The sequence below is a fragment of the Apteryx rowi genome, unplaced genomic scaffold, assembly GCF_003343035.1.
Source record: "Apteryx rowi isolate R43461 unplaced genomic scaffold, aptRow1 scaffold_480, whole genome shotgun sequence".
NCBI classification, from domain to species: Eukaryota; Metazoa; Chordata; class Aves; order Apterygiformes; family Apterygidae; genus Apteryx; species Apteryx rowi.
The window spans coordinates 477,449-498,659 of NW_020450739.1; the positions used below are offsets into that span (position 1 = coordinate 477,449).

At 46.1% G+C, this 21,211-nt stretch overlaps 1 protein-coding gene across 1 annotated transcript in view; it reads left to right on the plus strand.

Annotated features, from left to right (window-relative positions):
* Positions 1-20,972, plus strand: part of LOC112972274 (ovotransferrin-like) — a 29,513-nt gene extending 8,541 nt beyond the window's left edge. Inside the window, exons 9-24 of the mRNA XM_026078598.1 lie at positions 381-535; positions 1,826-1,919; positions 2,381-2,413; positions 3,145-3,303; positions 3,739-3,883; positions 4,930-4,994; positions 5,753-5,937; positions 6,812-6,998; positions 7,780-7,807; positions 9,770-10,128; positions 10,304-10,398; positions 10,784-10,861; positions 12,821-12,903; positions 13,877-14,013; positions 15,080-15,134; positions 19,497-20,972. Coding sequence (XP_025934383.1) covers positions 381-535; positions 1,826-1,919; positions 2,381-2,413; positions 3,145-3,303; positions 3,739-3,883; positions 4,930-4,994; positions 5,753-5,937; positions 6,812-6,998; positions 7,780-7,807; positions 9,770-10,128; positions 10,304-10,398; positions 10,784-10,861; positions 12,821-12,903; positions 13,877-14,013; positions 15,080-15,134; positions 19,497-19,713 — 2,075 coding nt within the window. The 3' untranslated portion in view covers positions 19,714-20,972. The remainder of the gene's footprint in view (positions 1-380; positions 536-1,825; positions 1,920-2,380; positions 2,414-3,144; positions 3,304-3,738; positions 3,884-4,929; positions 4,995-5,752; positions 5,938-6,811; positions 6,999-7,779; positions 7,808-9,769; positions 10,129-10,303; positions 10,399-10,783; positions 10,862-12,820; positions 12,904-13,876; positions 14,014-15,079; positions 15,135-19,496) is intronic.
* The last annotated feature ends 239 nt before the right edge of the window (positions 20,973-21,211 follow it).

Here is a 21,211-nt window from a genome sequence, read left to right on the forward strand (position 1 = left end):
GAGAAAAGCTGAATATAGTATAACTATCAATACAAAGTACTACCAATGCTTAATGATTTAGTGGCTGTGATGTCTTGGCTAACACAAATCTGAGCAAAAGATCGTGGCAAAGTCCTTTCTAACCAGTAGGTTGAAGTTGATTTTTGATCATCCTTCAGCTTAAGAACCAGGTTCTGCTAATGAATCATCCTTACACACACCTTCTGCTCAGGCTAGTCCAGAATTTAGTAAACAAGATCCTTTTGCACTGGGCATTGGCAGGTTTGTGTGTGCAGATGGCTTGAGGTCTGAGTCCCACTGGCCCAGCAAGTAGCCAGTTGGTAGCTTTATTGTTTAGCAGAGCTCTAGGTTTATTCCTTCTTTCTCTGCTGTTTTTACAGAACCGATGACTTCTATCCCCAAGAAAAACAAGGTACAGTGGTGCGCAGTGGGTAAGGAGGAGAAGAGCAAGTGTGACCGCTGGAGTGTGGTGAGCAATGGGGAGGTGGAGTGTGCTGTGGGAGACAACACAGAGGAGTGCATTATTAAGATTATGGTAAGGCTTTTTTCTTTTCTTCTCCCCGTGACCCTTTCCCATAGCCCCTTCATGGACAGCAGTGTTGCCTCTTTCAGACTGGGAATAGATCTGGTGGGGAATATTAAAATGAAATGGTGGGGGAAAGGGGAGTTGCAAGAAACACCAGTAGGCAGAAACCAACCTCATCATGGGGAAAATGCTTTTTGATTAGTTTTTCATCTATTAACATTTTGGAAAAATATATTTAGAATTTTTTTCTTTGATGTTTTCTAAATAAAAATTATTTTCTGATATAATTTAAAAAATAAATGTTTGTAATTTTTTTGTAATTTAAAAAAGTAATTTTTGGATGTGAAACAATTCTTTATTTGGAAAATGAAGTTAACTAGTAAAATATAAAAAAGAAAATGAAAAAAAGAAATATTTCAAGTTCAAATAAAATGAAATTGTTGTATTGGCCTGAAGATTTTTAAAAAATAATTAGTTCAGGAATGTTTTTTAGATTGAATGGTTTAGATGCCTTGTTCCTGTCATGTTCCTGTCCTGTTCTGTAGGTTTATATTGAGGAACAAATGAGTTTCTGAGATCCAAACAGGGAAATGTTTTTATGCAGTTAACAGATCATATTTTCAGCTGCAATAACTCAGTGTAGCTCTGCTGTCTTGTCTAGTTTTCTACCAGGTGAAGATATGGTTCCTAACATGTTGGCTGACAGGTTGGATCTGGCAAATCCTCTGTGAAATTCTTCAGCCCCGTTTTGTCTTAGATTGAGATTGTGCCATGCCTGCTGATCCAGCCAGCAGTGCAGACGCTCTCATCTTGGAGGCCAAGGTCTCAGGCTACAGATACTGGCTCTTCTTGCAATTTTCCGTCTCAATCAGAGGAAGATCTTTGCTCTTCTAGAAGAGGAGTGGATCCATAGTACAACTGAGGGTGCTGGTGGTAGTTCAGGCGTTGGGTCAGTCCCGTGGTACTTATATAGCCCAAAATGCAAACTCCAAAAGTGAGGTCAGATAAGCATTTGGCAGTGAAACAGGCTAGCAGAGGCATACAGCCTGATACTGTGAGTGCCTGGGGAAGAGAACTGCTGCTGGTGGTGGTTACAAACACACAGGAGTGATAATTTCCTAAGTCCCTTCTTTTGCATCTTCTGTTCATATGCTAAGGAATGGCCTCTCAGACCCTAAGGCCCCTGAGCCCCAAGCCTTTCTCCCTCACAGCAAGTGCTTCTTTTATGATCTGATTTTTGAAAAGAGCTGGTATGGGTAAATATAGCATCATCTTATCAGTAAGTGGTTTTCATTGCAGAAAGGTGAAGCAGAYGCTATTAGCCTAGATGGAGGTTTTGTCTACACAGCTGGTGTGTGTGGCTTGGTGCCAGTGATGGGAGAAAACTATGATGGTAAGTACAAGTCTGGATTGCCCCTCTGGCTCCAGGTGATGGCGAATGGACTGGTGCAAAAGCTCTGGTTTTATTATGAAATCTAGAAAGCAGCCTCAGTGCTACAGGAAACATATGGTGCGCTAAGGCAGCTCTGCTCACGACTGCGTGCCTTGCCTCCCAGCGCAGGCACTGGAACAGCCCTGAGCCTGAAAGGGAAAGGGCATCTAAAATCAGGCACACCAGGCGCTATATCTTCTTCATTTTAATCGTGATGCCCCTTTCCTTTAGCACTGGTCTCTGTATGTAGTTGTAGTAACTCAGAGGAATGGATGGAGGCTATGCTTCATTCTGTTGATGCACTAGGTACTACCTTCAATAGTCACTTCTAGAATGAAGTTTCTCTGGAAATTAGTGAGCTTGATTCAGTTTTGTATTTGCTATATTTTTTGTCTAAAAAATCTTCTTTTTCCTTCTCTCAGATGAAACTGAATGCAGCAAAGCAGGAGAACCAGGTAATTACTGCCAAAAGAGGAACATAAAATAGTCCTGATGGATATAAGTGGAAAAAAAATATATATATATATATGTAGTCACGGGTTGAGAATAAATGGCCAGTCAACACACAAGTAGTCTAGTAAGAACCACAGTATCCAATATAGTTGTTAAAAACCTGGAAGACAAATTTATTAGTCAAATGCAAAGTCTGGATCTGCAAGCAGATATCAAGGCAAAGCATGTGGTAGTGGCAGAGATTTATGTTTAGCTGCTGCTGTCTGGAGCACATTCATGCCATAATGTTGACAGGCCTGCAAATAGGGAAAGAAGACCTGGGTTATAGCATTCAGAAGATGTTTTTATAGAAATAGAAACACAGAGAGGAGGGAAGGTTTTGTCCTTTGTTAAAGAGGGGATAAGAAATCAGGAGGCATGCATCACATGTCTTGCCAAAGCCTCTTGTATAACTGTTATACCCAAGCGCCAGAATTTTGTGGGGGGAATATGACAGGAATAATAATTTCCCAGAAGCACTGGGGAAGTAGTTGCATCACATCTGCAAACTGTTCTGTTGCCTATGGATGGCAAATTATTTATAAGTACAAAGTATTCTTGTTACACTGTTCATAGATACCCTCTGCTAAGTGGAACCAGTACTCCCCTAAGGGAGCACTGTGGGATCTTCAGGATCAGTCCTGGTTCAGCTGCCAACCTCCCATTTCACTCTCTTCTGTCTTTCCCCTGAAAGCATCTTACTTTGCTGTGGCTGTTGTGAAGAAATCTGACAGGGATATTACATGGAACAATCTGCAGGGCAAGAAATCATGCCATACAGCTGTTGGGAGAACTGCTGGCTGGAACATTCCCATGGGCTTGATTCACAACAGGACTGGGAGCTGCAATTTCGGTGAGTCAAGTTTTGGCATCCTTTGAGAACAAAACTATTTTCCCACCCCTCTCATCTGATCATCAAAGTTTATTGTACCTCAATGATTCTAACTTGGAGATTGAAAATGAAGAAGTGAGGCTTCGGTGAGAGACACACACAAGTGACAAAAGCTTGCTTTAGGTTTCATAGTGAAAACACGATGCATGTAATTTGCTGTCCACTGACAAGACATGCTGCTTTTCTTAGCCTGTTTCCAGCTCACAGGCACTACTAATACGAATTCAGCACAAGAAAGTATTAAAAGAACCCCCAAATTTTCAGTGTATGAAAATGCTTTTTCAGGCTTTTTAAAAAATGCTTCTGTTTTCAGTTCTCTGAGCTGAGGCTCAGAGAAAAGCAGGTGCTTTTCAGGAGAAGAAATGTGCAGTGAATTTTTCATATTCTTCCCTTCAGATGAATACTTCACTGAGGGCTGTGCTCCTGGGTCTCCTCCTGGCTCCCGGCTTTGCAAACTGTGCCAGGGATCAGGTGGGATCCCATCAGAGAAGTGTGTTGCCAGCAGCCATGAGAGATACTATGGATACACTGGAGCTTTCCGGTAGGTGGTGAAAATATTCAGGCCACCCTTGAATACCCTGGGGCTGATCAGAGAGGTTACGGGTAGATCACATAGGAAGTGCAGCCCATGTCAACGCTAGTTTGCTGACCTTTTCTTTTTCTCCATTATATCACTGAAGGTATATATGTCTTGTGATATTACTTATGTAAGCTTTATGCTTTTTCTTTATGCAGCTATCTTCCCCCTTCCCCTCACCTCATCCTCAACGCAGTTGCAAAATGATGCAAAACATTCCTGTATAATTAGCTTCCTGGTGCCTCCAGGCTAACTAGGAGACACCAGCATTTTGCCCAGACCTCCTACAATGATGGTATTGCTATGTGTTAATGAGGAAGAAGGAGCGTTAACAGAGGGAGACCCTTAAAAAATGTTTCCACTAGATGCTCCCTGTTAAAAATGCTGCTCACTTTAGTTAAAATGAACCCTCCTGTAAAATTTAAAGAGGGAAGTGAAGGGAGGTCAACCAGAGGCCAACCCCAATTCCATCTCCTGGGTATCCTTCTGGTAACAACTCAAGTCTAAGTAATTCATACCGGGCATGAATTTAAAAGGAAAATTAATCTTGTTTCATTTACATCTAGTAGCAAAGAGATCCCTGCTGTATGGCAATGCTTCAGGGTTTGCAGTCATATTGGTGCAAGTTAGATTTTTTACAAAGCTATTAAAATGTGCAGCCAGGCATGAGCACTGGGGAAAGCAAAGTGAATTCTGAAACCGGCCAAACAGCCAATAAACTGGTCAAACTGGCAATAAAATAAATCAGCTACTTATGATGTGAACAGGATGAATGTTTTTTTCAGAGTGCAGCTTATATTTTCCTGTCAATAGGGCATGCTGGAACAGATGCATGGGCAATGTTCAAAGACTGTGCTTCAGAGAGCCTAAAATATTCATGGCAGGGCTCCTAGACCTGTCTGGGTTCAGAGATTAATTTTACAAAATAAGACACAGGTTAAGAATCAAATCTGAAGGAAAGGATCAGGATTCAAGCAGCTACAACACTTGACTTTCTTTGTACTTTGCAGGTGCCTAGTCGAGCAGGGGGATGTGGCCTTTATTAAGCATTCAATTGTCGAGGAAAACACTAATGGTAYGTGGTTATCCTGTCACAGGGAGGAATCTGGAAGTAAATGCAAGGCTAGGTAGACAGCAAATCCAGCGAATAAAGATGGCTCCAGAGAGGAGCACTTTGCTTTGCTGGTGTGAATGCCCCCACGCTGCCTAAGCTGCTTGTGAAGGATGTGGACTTGGCAGAACTGCCTTCCCCTAGCTCCATTATTTTTGTTCCCAACACAGAAGATAAGAGCTATCTTTATCTGCTTGTTCTGTCGATCTTAGCAATCACCCAGGAGTAGCTGAATCCAAGCATAAGCACATGCTGTCTGCCCAAAGTGGCTGTTCCCATGCATTTCTGCAGGGCCCCCACTGACCATCATTTCATTTCTGCTGCACAAGAATTCAGGTGGAATTAACCACAGACTCCTGCCTCGACACCTCTGTGCAGTCCTCTAGCTCCCTGCACTATCCACTTGTCTGAAACTTGAAAGTTCAGTTTACTTTTAGAAAAGCAGTGGCTGAAGTTTTCAAAACAGTATGAAAAATGAAGACATATGCTTTTTAATACACTGAATATTAAGGAAGGAGATGTAAATAAATCTTGCAGCCTGTTCTGAGAGTCTGACTTATCCCATTAACTTTTTCTGAATTTTACTTAAAGCTCTTTCGTACATGTAAGGTATCCAAGTGTCAGTGCATATACATGCAGTGAAAAATACCTTGATTAGGTGTGAGGCTGATATGCTTCTGCTATGGAAGATGTCTGAATCTCCAAACCAATTATCTTTGAAGGCAAAAATAAAGAGGAGTGGGCCAAAAATTTGAAAATGGACCAATTTGAGTTATTGTGCACTGATGGGCGACGGGGAAATATCATGGATTACAGAACCTGCCACCTGGCAAAAGTTCCTACCCATGCTGTGGTCTCACGTCCTGAGAAAGCAAGTAAAATCCGTGAGCTGCTGGAGAGACAAGAGGTTAGTACTGACGGTGGAAGAAATGTTCTGGGCTTGTTTTTGCACTGCATGTTTGCATTTTTTACAGCAATGATGCTCTGAGTTTTACTGAGTCAGTGATGTGAAAGATTTTGACTTACCGATACGGGGTCACAACTCTGCACCTCCATATCCCTTAGCTGCCTCCTCCTTCCATCCTTTCAGATCTGTTCTTTCTCCTTTGGCACCTTAGCAAATACCCATAGGTAAAACCTGGATCCCGGTGGGTGCTATTGCCACACTATAATTGGGTGACATGAGATTATCACAGCTGCCACCTCCTTCTGTAGCCATGTCTTTAAAAAGAGGCAGTCTGCTCCGATAGGTGTGTTTAGGAAACTCCTCTGGGACGCCTGGTCTCTAACCTACCTGGGTTTGGGCATGAGGTAGGCACAGAGTTGGGCAGCCCTGGGAGGACAGCAGCCTCCTTGCACATACACAGTATTTCATCTACTGGTGTAAATGTAACCAGATTAAATCAGCTCTCTGGCTTTACACTGAAAATGCTGAGATGAGCTCCACCACCAGGGGCTGCTAGGAGGCACTTTGGAAGTCAGCTCCTTTTGCTTTCAACTCTTGCCTGGCAGCAACTGCAGATGGGCTTTGCATGCACTGTGTTAAAACAGAAAAACTTGTTGTTTTGGCAGTCAGGCCACAACTGCACTTACCACTGAGAGCTGAGTCAACTAACCACATGGACAGAAGATTAAATCCTAAATTTTTGGAGCTAAGGGCTTTCCAGGATAATGAGTTCTTCATGGTGAAGAACTAAGACTAAGAACTAGACTTGTATCAAGCTAATTCTTACTTTCTTTCTACTTTTTACATACACTTATTTTTCATGCCTTTATTTCAGAAATTATTTGGAGAAAAAGGAACTGATAAAGAGAAGTTCATGATGTTTAAGTCTCGGACCAAGGATCTTCTGTTTAAAGACTTGACCAAGTGTCTGGTTAAACTCCGTGAAGGAATAACATACAGGGAATTCCTGGGATATCAATACCATGCTTCAGTTGCTAGTCTCAATACATGCAATCCATCAGGTAATTGTAACATCCTCAGGAAGAAGTCAATGAAATGCAGTTCGTAGCCTCACAGATGTGGACAGTTATTTCTGTTGCTGTCCATTTAATTTTTAAAGCAAATGAGGATAACTCATGAAGATGTCTACTTTCCCAGTTATCTGAATGAACTGAAAACTGACTCAAAATTTGTTGCTCTGGCATCAATAGGAATCAAAGATTTTTTTACTTATCTTTAGAAAATACGCAGTTTGAGAAACAGTAAAAGAACCCACCCTGTCCCATCAGTGCATGTTCAGACTGATCTGTGGTTAATACACCTTAAAGTTAGAAAGTGATAGCTCATATTTCACACCCATTAATTTATTGGCTTTCCACGTAAGCCCCTCTGTGCTCAATGAATAATGGTGATTTTTAGTTATTTGAACCAGTGTTACAGTCCCCTGATTCCGTCTAGTCTGCTAGATACTGATTCACGCGAACTGTTTCAGTGAGAGCTCTGGAAATTAAACATACATCTGCAAGCTCACCATCCAAGTATTCTCACGCTGTCCCCTACAGGGCTTCCGCTTGGTTAACATACTACAAGAACAGGTAGTAATTCCAGACCTTGCTCCACTCCAGTCAGTCAAATCAGTTGGGACTGGGAGAGTTTTTTTGTGGTACACTGGATATGTTTTCCATGCTCTGAAGTTGTTCCCATGGTTGTGTGTGTTCTGGTGAGACAGGAGTGGTTGTGTGTCACCTGTTCAAATGAGCTGCAGGCAGGGTCTGAACTTCTCCCTGTTCCTTCCCTTTTCAGATCTCCTCCAGACGTGCAACTTCCTTGAGTACTAGTAGTGGGACGTGAGGGACCCTCGTCAAAAGGGGAGGAAACTTTGAGCCATGACTCTTCCTTGTGTCCTCAGCACCGAACACGTACTCATGGAGAGCCTTCTGCCTTTGCTGCTTTCTTTACCCTTCCACATCATTCTGAAAGTGGCTGTTTGAACTTCAGTTCTCTGCTGCCATCACAGCAAAAAATAAAATCTTAAAGTCTAAATGGGATTCCTGAGATTTTTCAAAACATTAATTGAGCCCATTCCTTTCCCCCCCTTGCTGTAGTCCAGTCCCAGATACCACTTTGGCTGTTGTCATTTAAAGCTAATGCTACCCAGTGGAGAAATTTGTTTCAGCATTTTTTCAAAGCAAAATGGTTAAATATATCCTAGGCCCTAATTAGCAGTGCTTTTGCCTCACTCAGGTTATCCCATTATTCTAGGCAGATGACGGTTGGCTAGTGTGGTTGGCATATAGGAAGAGTGTATGTGTGTGGGGAACTGAAGGGTGGAGAAGGAAGAACAAAAGAACAAAAAATATAGTGGTCATGAGAGGGAAGGTGTGAACATAAACCCCTCCATCTTGTATCTCAACTGGCTGGGTCTGAATAATGCAGACAGCAGAACTATTTCCACCAGGCAGTGCTCTTAAAACACAGAATATTTGACTTGGAGATTCCAAGCTCAGACTTTTTTTTTTTTGAACACATCTAGGACTTATTTAGAAACATGTATTTTGGTAGTTCACTCACTCTTATGTGCTGCTGACCTGAAAATAAACAAGTAGGTGGGTAGCCTGACTCTGATCCATGATGCAAATAAAAAGGCAAGATTAAAAAGGGCCTACTGAGGTTCTGTGCTTCAGAGGAACAGAGTCTGAAACAAGCCATCAGGCCCCACTCCTGAGGTCAAAGCAGGCATGGAAGAGGCAATGACTGCAGTAAAATGCTAACAACTTCTGATTTTCAGGGAATATTTTGATGGACTTGCAGTTATGACTTCTGAATGGCATACGGTATGTGTTGTGAAAAGTCCACTAGCTTGACTGAAGATTAGCTTAGAAGACAGAAATGTAGAGTATGAAGGGAAGCAATGAAATTCGGTTCATTTATGCAGGATCAAGTATATTGGACAGATGGCTTGTTTAACCTGCTCTTAAAGACTACAGATTATGCAGTATCCTCTGAATGGTTTTGTGTATTTATAGAGCTTTTTGTCCCTTTTTCATGTTCCTTGCTAATCAAAACTCACTTTAGACCTTACACTTTCTGAATATGTATCCCTTGTTTATGCTATCTGCACTACTTTTTTCATGTGCTCTACTTCTTCAATTTTTCAGTTGTTTTATGTCCAGGTAGTTAAAGAGCTCTATCAGGAGTTCTGCAGTTGCTTTGTCTTTCTTTTCAAGGCATTGTTGTGCATTTAATACAGACTCCTGCAGTAATGGCCAACATGCTCCTTCACCTCCTAGACTAGGATGAGCCATGGAGCCTGCATCTGGGTTTGGGGACCATTTTGATGAATCCCTGCCCTCCACCCACCCTCGTAACAGTAGTTGTTCCTCTTCTTCTAACAGTTTCCAAACGCATGTTCCTGCAGGCAGCAGAGAACCAGGATGTCATTGCTGCTGCATGCAGAGGGCAGGATGAGAGGTACCAGCTAAGGGCCTGCCTTGTTGACTTCCCAACAGACACTGGGCGAAATTGCAGTTTCCCATTACTAATCAGTTCTAACTTTTGAACGCTTCCTGCAAGCTCCCCACAGCAGCCCTGTCCATCCGCCYCCCGCCAAGTGGCCTGCTGGGCACCTCTGCCCTGGCGCTTCCCAGGGTCCTTCATGCCCCGTGTGCACGCCATGCTCCCTGCGGCACGTGCCCAGGCCTGCAGCATGAGGCACCAGCTCCCTGCTGCCCCTCGAGACTGCTGACCTTGGGGGCCCTGCCACACCGCCTCACCTCAGCGCCCCACGCGACAGGGCTGAGGGGGCGGCCACGAAGGCCACGTCTGCGGCCATGGCCGCTAGGGCCCGTCTTCCCCACCCGCCACGACCCGGGGCGGCCAGGCCGAGGAACTACGGTTCCCATGGTGCTCCGCGCGGGACTACAGCCCCCGACAGGCCGCGCGCCGGCGGGGGGGGCGGCCTGCGCTTCCCAGGAGGCGGCGGGAACGGAAGCGGAGTGCTGTGGCGCGGCGCGGTGGGGCCACGTGTGCGGGCGGCCATGGCGGCGGGTGGGCTGGAGCCGTACCTGGACTCGCTGCGGCGGGAGCTGCGGGCCCCTGACCCCGCCGTCCTCTCCGTCCTCCTGGCGCTGCTCGCCGTGGCCCTCACGCTGCGTGAGTCGGGTCCCCGGGCCGCGCGGGGCCGCTGCGCGGCCTGCCGCGGCGCCGCCTCGGCTGACCCGGCAGTGCGCGGGCCGGCCTCGGGGTGCGCTTAAGTCCCCCGGGCTCCCCCTGGGAGCGCCCGGGTGCCGCTAGCGGCGGGTTTAGGGGATTTTCCTCTCTCCCGCAGTGATCTGGAGGTTTATCCAGGGCAGGAAGAGCAGCCGGAAGGCAGTGCTGCTGCTGGGCCTGTGCGATGCGGGGAAAACACTGCTTTTCGCCAGGGTGAGTGGCGGCCGGCGTCTCGCTGTGGCTGCGAAAGGACCCAACGTGAGGGAGAGGTGCCCGGCTCGTGCGCCTTCCTCTCTGCTGTCTGACCCTCTTCGGTAGTGAGGTGAAGGTGCTCGGGAGGATTTGCAGGCCCACTTTCTTCCTTATTTTTAAAAACATGAAGATTCAGTATATAAACGCAGGGTTTTTTTTTTCATTCCTGGGTGTATTTCAAAGTTCTTTAGAAAAAAAGGAAGTTGTTTTATACGTGTTAAGATTTAAGGCGGATGTTTGAAGTCTGTTACTGTTTACAGATCACTTAAACTTTTGAGTGGATGAAATGTGAAGTCCGTGTTCCTTCAGTYTCCCTTTCTTGAAAATGTTTGATTTCCCTTCACAGCTGTTGACAGGCAAGTACCGAGATACCCAGACTTCTATAACCGACAGTTCTGCTATTTACAGAGTCAGCAGCGACAAGGTGAGTAGGCACTTGTTTGATGGTTCATAAACTTACGCAAAATTGTTTCAGCCAGCTGATACCTTTGTCTGGGTGAAGTTGGCTTCCTTTGTTAAGCCTGGCTTGATTGTGCATTTCAGTCTTCCCAGCTTGAAATTAGTCCCTAGTTTGGTCCAAGTGTAGGGTAGGATTTTTCTGCAATAGTCAGTGCACACTGGAAATGCAAGAAAAAATTGGGAGGTATTATAGGGATCCCTTGGCTCTGCAAGTTTTTTTTTTCTTTGCTTATCAGAGTATTAAACTTGTCCAGCTGAAAGCCACAGTTGTGAGTCAGTTTTGTAAAGATGGGCAAGTGTGGGGGTGTTTTTTTTAATTAAAAGAAAAAAGGAGCTGCTTTTGCAAGCTGAATAAAATATGTAGTACTGTGAGGACAGGGACCTGGTTTGGAGCAGGAGGGAGATGTATGAAGGGAATGTTCCATCCTGTTCCATTTATCTGCTTGGCGGTAATTTCTGTCACTCCCCAGAAAATAAAAAGATCCTCTGGTTGAACTTCAGATAATCTCAAAAAACATGGTTACTTTCAGTTTCTGGGTTATGTCACAGACCTAGTTATTTTCAATTTATGATGATCTTTTACACTTTTTTACACTTTGATGGAAATACAGTAAAGTTCTAGCTTTTGTTGCGAAATTTCAGAACTAGTATTATTACCGATTACAGAGGAATAAAGAGTGTTTCACTTAACAGAAAAAGAGACCTTCATCTGCTTTTGAGTATTGCTAGAAGCTCTTAGCGTTTGAAAAAGATTTTATCTGTGATTCTGTGATCTCTCTTTAGATTTAGAAATGTTTCTTTTCCTGTTGCTGGGTGAACACATAGCAGGGGAAACTGGCAAGCTGGCAGCATGTTAAGTGCTGGCGAATGTATAAAGTGACTTGTAAGGTAGAGAATGTTGCATTCTGGCAATCTTCACTGACAGTAGTAATAGGTTAAAAACTTAGCAAAATGAAGTTTATGGCTCTTTTTTTTTTATCAGTGTTTCTTTAAGGTTGAGCAGACAGATAGGAAATATTTGGAGGGGGAGAGGTGGAAGAATGTTGTAAAAGGGACTGCTGCTTTTGTGATTACTTTTTTTTTTTTTTTTAAATTGCAGTCAAGGTTTCCACTAAAATCCCAAAGCAGTAAGTGGATAGGGTCTTGTGTAGTGCTCTCTCCCCATCTTGAGAACAACTGGAGTGGTGTTGAGAAAGATGACACGGCCCCATCTTGACTAGGAGTGTGCGTGAAGAATTCTCTTTAATGTCACTGCTTTGTCTGGCAGCCTGTGGAAAAAGGCGTTCACTGCTTTCAGTTCAAAAAGTGCTTTGCAAGGGCCTTCCTTCCTGTTACTCCCCCCAGATTTATATGTATTTTAGGTAGAATTGTAGTTGGATGGATTGTCTGTGTGTGTGAATATGGATATCTTGATTCAGAGGTTATGGGATCAGCGTTATGTATCAGGAACTTGCAGGACAGGAATCTGTGATTGTGGTGGTCTACTTGCTGCCAGGGACAGTGTAAATCTGCTGGTGTATTGAGAAAGATAACTCTGATAGAGCTTTGTCTTTCACGCTATGCCTGTAGGTTAGTTGGAGGGCAGATACTGTGAAAGAGAAATGGGTTGGGCATTCTCTTAAGTCATGCTCTGTTCTCTCAGCTCTGCTGGATGGTTTGCTGGTGTTGGCTGCCTGCTTAACAAGTGCTGACCGTGAATGTCGCTTCTCAGCATTTCTTTTGCCTGTTGGAATTGTTTGGGCTGGGAGAGAGACTGCTCTTTGGCGAGAGTTGTGTGCTTCTGTCCTGTATGGGGATTCACCAGCTCACTTCTGCCCCAGCACCAAGCTAACTGGAATCTGCTACCAGACTGTTTTTTCCCAGGCCTTGAGCATGTGTACTGCTAGATCACGTGTTGCTAATATCTTCTTTCTTCTGTCTCCAGAGTGCTAATGTGACCTTGATCGACCTCCCAGGCCATGAGAGTTTACGGCTTCAGTTCTTGGAGAGGTTCAAGGCTGCTGCCAGGTAAGTTGGAGGAGGTTGGCAGGGAGGAGGGAGCAGGTGATGTTGTTGATAGTGATAAACCAGGATGATGGCCCTGAGAATGTGTTGCGCTGTGAGCTGGGCTGGATTCACCCCGTATGGCTGTGCCTTGAAAATCGTTAGCTGTGCCTTGCGGTGGTGGGAGTTGGTTACTGTTTGACTTTCCCCACTTGCCTGAGTTTGTAGTGGGTTAGAAGGCAAAGGACATGCAGCTGGGAGGGTCAGGGGTTGTAGTATGTCCCTGGGACAGAGAGCGGCAGATTTCTTGCCGGGACTGTACGTCAGGTGTATTTCAGCCAGCGTGCACTAATCTGCAGAAGATACCCTGCTCATGACGAGAAGAGGAGGTGGTTTGAATCCTGCTCTTACCACGTGCTGGGACTGTGCCAGCTCCACGAGGAGCAAAGCATCAACCTGGCATTCTGGTGAAAGGGAGCCTTCGTCGGCCATGCTTCTTTATCAGTCCTGTCTGAGGACAGGTTCGGTGCTGCATTTTGGCAGAAACCCCCCTCTGTACACAGCACCATATTCCCTTGCAGGTCAATATTGCATCCAGCCTTCCACAGCCCCAGATGGTGTTTGCCTAGCTCAAGGAGTCTGTGGTAGAAGCAGAAGTTGCATTCCCAGGGCCTTACTCAGCATTTTAAGTCTCCTCCTGGTGGAAAGAGTTCAGTCTGCAGGGCCTTCCTGGTGAAGGCAACTGTACATTGACACTGGCTCTTGGCAATGATGTCTATGCAGTCAGATGCATGCTTGCATGCCCTACTGAGCTTTAAGACTAGACCTTCCAACACCCAGGCCTAGCCTGGCTTTTGCTCCCAGAGACTCTCCTCTTTCTTGGGTTGAATGAGATCAGGTGTGGAAATGAATGTGTTAGCCTAGGCTGGAATATCTGCGGTGGCCAGATGGTTACAGAGCTTCTAGCCCAGCATGTGTTCTTTCCCCTTTCCTCCAGAGCAATCGTGTTTGTGGTGGACAGTGTGGCATTCCAGCGGGAGGTGAAGGACGTGGCAGAATTCCTGTACCAGGTCCTGGTCGATAGCACCGTGCTCAAAAATGCACCTGCATTGCTGATTGCTTGCAATAAGCAAGGTATTATTTGCTGCTCTGCAGGATAAAATAGTGATTCAGTTATTGAGTAACAGGGGTTTATGCCATGGGTGCTGGATTCCTTAGGAAATGGGACTTCGGCAAAATGAAGGCTGGAAATTAATTGTAGATTCAGAGACCACTCAGCAGAAACATTTCTAGCAGCTTTTGGAAGAATTATTAGGTCAGATATCTCAAACAACTATGCAGATAGGCACCGCTCGAAGAGCTGCAGGAGTTTAGGTAGGCTTAAGTAAGGCAGATAGCTTTCTAGAAGGGAACAGAAGCCTGTGCAGAACTCTGTCTTCTTGAATCTGTAGGCAGCAGAAAATAAGATCCGTTTGAGCATAGTGAGCTACTACCTCTGTACACCTGGTAACCTCAGTCTTAAAATCAAACAGCTGTTCATCTGCCATGATTATGTGCTTTCTCTTGCTTCAATGAGCAGCAAGATCCAGTTACTGAAAAGTGCCAAATTTTCAAATCTCTGCAACTTTTCCAGTGGAGGTGCGGTTCCCTATGTAACAATTTGATGCTTTCTGTCAGAACAAGACTTTTTTTTTCCCCTTAGTTATTTCCTGTAGGCACTTTAGGAGCAATGTGGGGCCTTCAGGGGTCCATGTGCCATAGGTTAAAAAACACTGTGCTGAACTCTGCTAATGCCAGAACAGGTGCCAGTGCTAGGCCTGTGGGTGGAAGATTATGCTGTGTCCTCTCTTTGAAGTGACTTACTGCCCTGCTCCCAGAGAGCAAAAAGAGAGACATTCCCTAAATTATATCAGACTTTTGGCTTGCTCCCATTCATGCCTGTAAACTCAGAGCTCCAGTGTCACTTATCCTAGCACAGAAACTACTGACTTTATCCTGGTAACTTTTATGGCAGCACAGTATAAGCAGGCCTTGCTGTACCTGTTGGGCTGGTTTGGGAGCAGGGTGATGTTATGATTGCACAGTCTCATCACCAGGGTCTTGTTCTGTGCAGAGCTTGCCTTGCCCAGTCTTAAGAGGGAAACAGGTTCTGAATTCTCACTTAAAACCAAAAAGCTAATTCCTCCTTTTCTCTTTCTAGATGTCACAATGGCAAAATCAGCAAAACTTATTCAACAGCAGCTGGAGAAAGAGCTGTAAGTGGGAGATGGGCTCTTAAACCCTCTGAACATCTCTCTCTCTTCTCTTTTCTTCTTTCTGCCTCTTCTTGCAATGCTCAGCAAGCTCAGTACGTAGCAGAAAAAGAGCAGTCCATTGTGTATGTGTAGGTGTACCCAGGATGAGAGAAGTGACCCCCGCTAAAGCATTAAGATCTAGTAACATTCCTGTCTGGCCAAAAAAAGCCCCAACAGTAGGTACAAAAAATGCCTTGCCTCCTAGGAGCTGTAGTTTGGAGAAACATCACTATTCTTTCCTAAAGGCTGCCATCCCCAGGTTAAGGGATGTCTCCCGTGCCCCAGGGCTCTGTCTGCTTTGATGTACAGGTGGGGTTGCCTTCTCAAATGTCAGGCTTTCTGTGACTGGTGTGAAGACTTGTGTAGTTCTGCTCAGTTGTACTGGCAGAGGAGGCTTTTGGTATGGGCCACCCTGATGTGAAAGGGTCTGGAGTGCAGAATTGGGGAGGTAGTGCCCTCTGCCTGTCTAGTTGACCTGCACAGTTGACAGAGGCTCCCACGCAGCATTGCAGGAGCCTGGTTGGGGCCCCTGTGTTACCATTTTATCCTGCTGAGGAAGGGCATTTACCTAGGAGGGCAGGTGATGTACAATCTATTGCTAATTTTAGGTTTTAAAAGCAAGTGGGAGGTGGAGAAAGTAGGTTGTAGGCTGCTGCCACATCGTAAGCTGCCACCTGAATGAATTGCAGCATCATCACTTGCAAGTTTCTCCTGGAAGGGTGCAAATAGAACATGATCTTTTAGTTCAGTTTAATCTTTGTGCACGAAGTCTGCCTAATATGAGTCCCGTAATTGTAATGGGGCCAAATCTGCTGTGGGAGAAATCTGGACAGCTCTTGTGCAGTTTGTGCCATGGCCTAATGTTGTGTGGAGGCATCTTCTGCAGACAACTATTTCACGAGTTTCACCACCAGCATCTGACAGAGATTTTGCTCCCCCTGCCCAGGCACACAGCTGGATGATCTGCCTGTCTGTTCCTTGCAGGGCTGGTTTGCAGGATTGCAGTTAACAACCAGGAGCTCTTGGAGTCAGGAGGAGGAGTGCAGATCTTTGGTATCCGAACAGATGCATTTTCATGGGGCACAGCCATGTTGTCGGTGGTCCCTTTGGCCAGTAGATGGCAGCAGGGTTATTTGCACTCCTGCCTCTTCCAGACTGAATAGCTGATCTTTCATAAGGGAGGAGTTAGTTGCCACATAATCAATCTCTCCAGGAAAATAAATTTTCCTTGGTTCTGATGTTGGATGTTTGCCAGTTATTTTTGTATAAAAGTAGGATTTTTATACGAGTTACGTATTCTGTCCCCTGTTAGTCAGTGTTGTTTCAGCAGGTTGGCAAATTGCTGCCATTCCCTTGCTGATCTGCAGTACTTTGATGTGCTTGTGTGGAGAACTCAAGGAAATGTTTGCGCTCTCATTCCTGAACTCACATCTCTGGGGGGGCTTTGTTCTTTCCCTGTGTCCAGTTGTTTGAGCTTGAGTCTGTGAAAAAGGAGTAGCTGTGGGTGACTGAGAGCAGGCATTGCCAAACTGTTCTGTCACACTGAGAAAGATCTAGCAGTCCTCTTCTAGTCAGTCAAAGGCCTGGGACAGAATGCTGTTTAAATCTGTGCCTGGTGAAGCCCCTTGACTCCCCCGGTGCTGGCCTGGCTTGGGACCTCAGAGGCAGTTGAATCTCAGCGCCTCTGTTTCTTTTGGTCCGTTCCTTCTCCTTGCACTGCCTCTAACTTGTGTTCTGCAGGAGCAGGATGCCTGGCAAGTGTGGGCAAGGGGGTCCCTCCTTCCTCCCTGCACACGGCAAGGCACTGAGGTGCTGCAAAGCTGAAGGGCAGAAACAGCAGCAACTTTGCAGCCTGGGAACCTTGGGCAGGGTTTGCTCACAGGAGCAGTGGAGAGAGTCAGTCTCCATCTCCATCCCCAAAGGCACTCAGCACACTCAGTGCAGTGAGCTGAGCTTGATCCCTGATGTCCTGGTGCCTCTCTCTCCCCAGTTACGTCTTAAACTAGTGCGGATCTTGAGCACCATGGGCTGAATAGCCTTTATGTCCAGGCACCTGCAGTCAGACAAGCAGCTCTCATAGACAGGATTCAGCCTCTACTGCCAGAACTTGTCTTTTTGCTTAGCAATGGTGCACGTGTGAGTTGAGACCAGTGCTGTTGCCTCATCTTGTGCTCTTTGGCCTGTTTGAACTCATGCATGGGCTTGACCGTGGTTGTGCCCTGCTCCTACTCCAGGGTTCCTGCTGAGGGAGCATTTTGGGGAAGAAGCTTTCTTTCTCTCTCCAGACTGATATTAGAGTTGGAAGTTTTGCTTTGCTGAGGAAATGAGCAGTAGCATTTCCCTGCATGAGCCCTTCCCACCCAGAGAGCTGTGTTTTGGGGGGGTGATGTGCCCTGTGACAACTGCTGTCCAGCTTTGAGGGCAGGGCATAAAAACCCCAGGATGGTGTGGGCTGACCATTGGAAGTGGCAGTGAACCCACTAACACTGGAGGCCCATGGCAGCTGGTGTCCAGCCTCATCTGCCCTTTGAGGCATGGCTCAGGGTGAGCCTCCAGATCCCTGACATTATGCCATCCTGGAAGTGGTACCTTGCAGGGAGGTGTGTCCACTCCTGATGCAGGCATGGTCTTGGGTCTTTGCCATTCCCCCTCTCTGTGCAACTCAAGGGTTTTTTGCCTTTGGCTTTTTTTTTCTTCCCCTTATAGTCCTAAATTAGAGCCAGTTCAATCTGCAGCATGTCCATTTTCCTGCTTGCATCAGATTATCTTGTTTTTGCTGAGGAATGATCAGATCTGGGAATGACTGAATGTGTTAATCCACTAGCTGAATAAAAGCTGAGTAATTTTACTCTCCTAATTAGCCCTCTGTAATCTGCTTAGTATGTGTCAGGCTGTGCTCTTGGCAAGCTAATTGCATTGATGGATAAGGAAATTTGCCTTGCACCAAGATGATGGGTGGGCTTTTTAAAGTGATACTGCTTCTGCTGCAAGGAGGATGGGGCATTACTGCTTGTTAGGCTGCTGTTTTCTTCCAGAGTAGGAGACTTTGGGAGTCTGGACTGACTCGGGGAGTGGAGGAAAAAGCTGCATCTGGCTTGAAGAACTTGACTTTGTTCTCAGCCTTTTGCATCCTACCAGCAGCACTGCTTCCAGCCCTTGTAGGGAAGCAGAACCAGAGAGAGAACCACAGTCCTCCAGGACTGAGTGAGAAATCATACTGAGCCAGCTTGTTTGGTGCTGTTTGCTTCCTCTCATCTGCTGGAGGATCCCAGTGGAGATGGGAAGAGACCAGATTCAGCAACTCTCTTGGAGTCTAACCCAAAAACTGAGGTTACCAAATCACACGGCGAGTTTCTCTGTAGGTTGTATTTGGGAATTACAGCTACCAGGTGATGCTTTCTCAGCCTTCGCAAGAAAAGTACCAAGGGGCTTAGGCATTTGTCTTAGGCTTTAGCTTCAATGCTTCAAGTCTGCTGGCTCAAAATCATTAGCTGAAAGTAGCCTGGGGAGGACACTTATAAAGCAGATGCAGTGAACACTTGAATGCTTTGGGCTTGTCCTGACTGCGGGTGGCTGCACATTTTCTCTCATGGATGTCTAGGGGAGGGAGGGCTGATGTTTGTGGAGGTGTCTTCTACCCCTCCCACCCCATACACACAGCTGACTTAATCCTGGCCCCTGCAGCCTGCACTTTTGTACTGGTGTATGTGCTGTCATGAGGATGGGTCTCTAGTAAATGCAGAGTAGAACATTCTCTTGGTGATGTTATCAATGGTACCTTGGTCTGATACAGCAAATATGTCTTCCGGGGGAGAATAAACTCCCTCAGGAGGCCTCCATGCAAGCAAGCCCAGATCAGTTATTGGCTCAGTTTGCTAACCCCATGCTCTCTCCATATTGCAGCATCTATCTGATCCACTGTAACCACGTGTAGCTTCTGGTGACTGGTGTCTGCTGTGGGRATATTGGGGAGATTAAGACCAGGGCATTGCTGCCTGACTGTTGCTGCTGTTTATTGTGGAACAAAACCCACTTAAACACTGTCTCTTTGAGGGTCTTCCTGTCCGGTTTGCTCTCTTGGGCCTGTCTTCAATTGTGCCTTCCAGCAGATAACTGGGAGAAGTGGCCAAAGTGCCTGTTCCTGCCTGTGCCTCACAGGACAGAGCCATGCACCTGCCCCTGGAACCCTTCCATCCTTGGTGTAACTGGGGTCCTATTGACAGAGCCAGGTCTAAAACATCTCAGCAGCCATGCTGTAGGTGAGTGCCTCTGGGCCGTTCCTCTTGTTCACAGTTCTTGATTCTTTCCCTTCTCTCTCTGCAGCAACACCTTACGAGTAACCCGGTCTGCAGCCCCCACCAGTTTGGATGGCTCAGCTGCTGGGGGCCCCACTCAGCTGGGGAAGAAGGGCAAGGATTTTGACTTCTCCCAGCTGCCCATGAAGGTGGAATTCGTGGAGTGCAGTGCCCGGGGCAGCAAGGGAGAGGATGGAGATGCTGACTTCGAGGGTCTTGAGAAATGGCTGGCCAAGATTGCCTGAGTGGAGGAAGGCAGGGCCACACAAAGAGAGACAGGGAGGTGGGGGGTGGGATACTTGGGGACTGAAAGGAACAGGATGGGTTTGAAGTATTCAGATCTTCCTATAGAGGAAACGTAAGCTAGAAACCAGTGCTGCAGTGTCCACCTCATAGGCTTGGAAGCAATGTAACATAATTGCTGATGTGATTTCCTCTCACTGTGTCCGTTACACTGCAACCTTGCTTTCCTCTCCTCTCTTTCTCTGGCCCTCTGGACTTCTTTGATCCCTTGAAATCTTTGGGCTTTTAGTTTGACAGCTGCGAGGCAAATTAGGAAGGAGTGCACTGCCCAGGGAGTCTTTTGGAGATTGGACTCTGCGTGTCCTCTTCTGCCTCAGTTTAGCATTGCAACCCTGTTACCTCTTGGAGCTACTGATCATGACCTGGTTCTGACTTCTTTCCCCAACCTCTTGCTGGTTGGGAATACTGTGCGTATCATCTGTGCTGCCCTGGCAAAGTGCACAGAGCAACTTTCTGCTGGGCAAGCACTGAGGAGAGTATAAAAGCTGTTTTTTCCCTGCATCTCCTCCCTCTCAGTTCTTCTAGACTGGTGCAGTTGTTATATGCCAAAAGCAGGCTGGCTGCTCTGCCTCTGTCACTGTCCGCTGCCTGTTTCTGGCTGCAGTGCCTGTATCTTTGGGTGATTTCTGCTGTTGGACAGTTCTTGAGAACTTTTTATTAACTTGGGGCTCTAAGTCCTTGAGTCCTAAGTCCAACCTTGTGAAGCCCATGACTCTTCAGGTGCAACTGGCCCATTCCTCAGCAGCTGAGAGAATCATATGTTTTGAGAGTAGCCCTGGGCGAGGGGCCTTGCCCCTCCTGTATTAGGAAGGCTGGAGGCTGATTGATAACCAGGAACAGAACTGAGACAGATGTTCTGATCAAGCCTGAAGGCACCTTTTCCTTATGGGAGGTTGGGGGGGGGAGGGGCATATTTGTGAAGAATGCTACATGCTTATTTCCTGCAGCCAGAGAGTTGTTGGAACATGTTTGTTGGGCTTTGAACTCAGTTAACTGGAGCCCCTTCTTGGGCCTTCTCATTTGAATCCATAATGCTGAAGCAAAAATATTGCTATCTCTTTGGGTTGTTACTCTGTTTGCAAAGACTGCCTCCTTGAAGAGTAGAGGCCCTTGGTAGGGTAAGGTTGAACAAGGCCACGTTTGTGTTTTAAGTTATTCTTAATTAAAGTTATTCCTTAAATAAAAATGTTTGGCTAAAATGTTTGTGTGCTCTATCAGTTACCTCTCCAGTCCTGGTTTAGTGTGTCTGTATTGGTCTCTCCCTTGACTCTTCTCAGCTGTGTCAAATCCACATGGGCTGAGACTTTGCTTCTGCTTGACCTGGTGTTGGAGAATAACCTTCCAGCTCGGTGGCCAGGCCTGTGTTAGTCAGCTATCTGTGCCTTCTGTAGCTCCACGCAGAGCTTTTTGGTGTTTTGAGCTCCTCCTTCATTTGGGCCT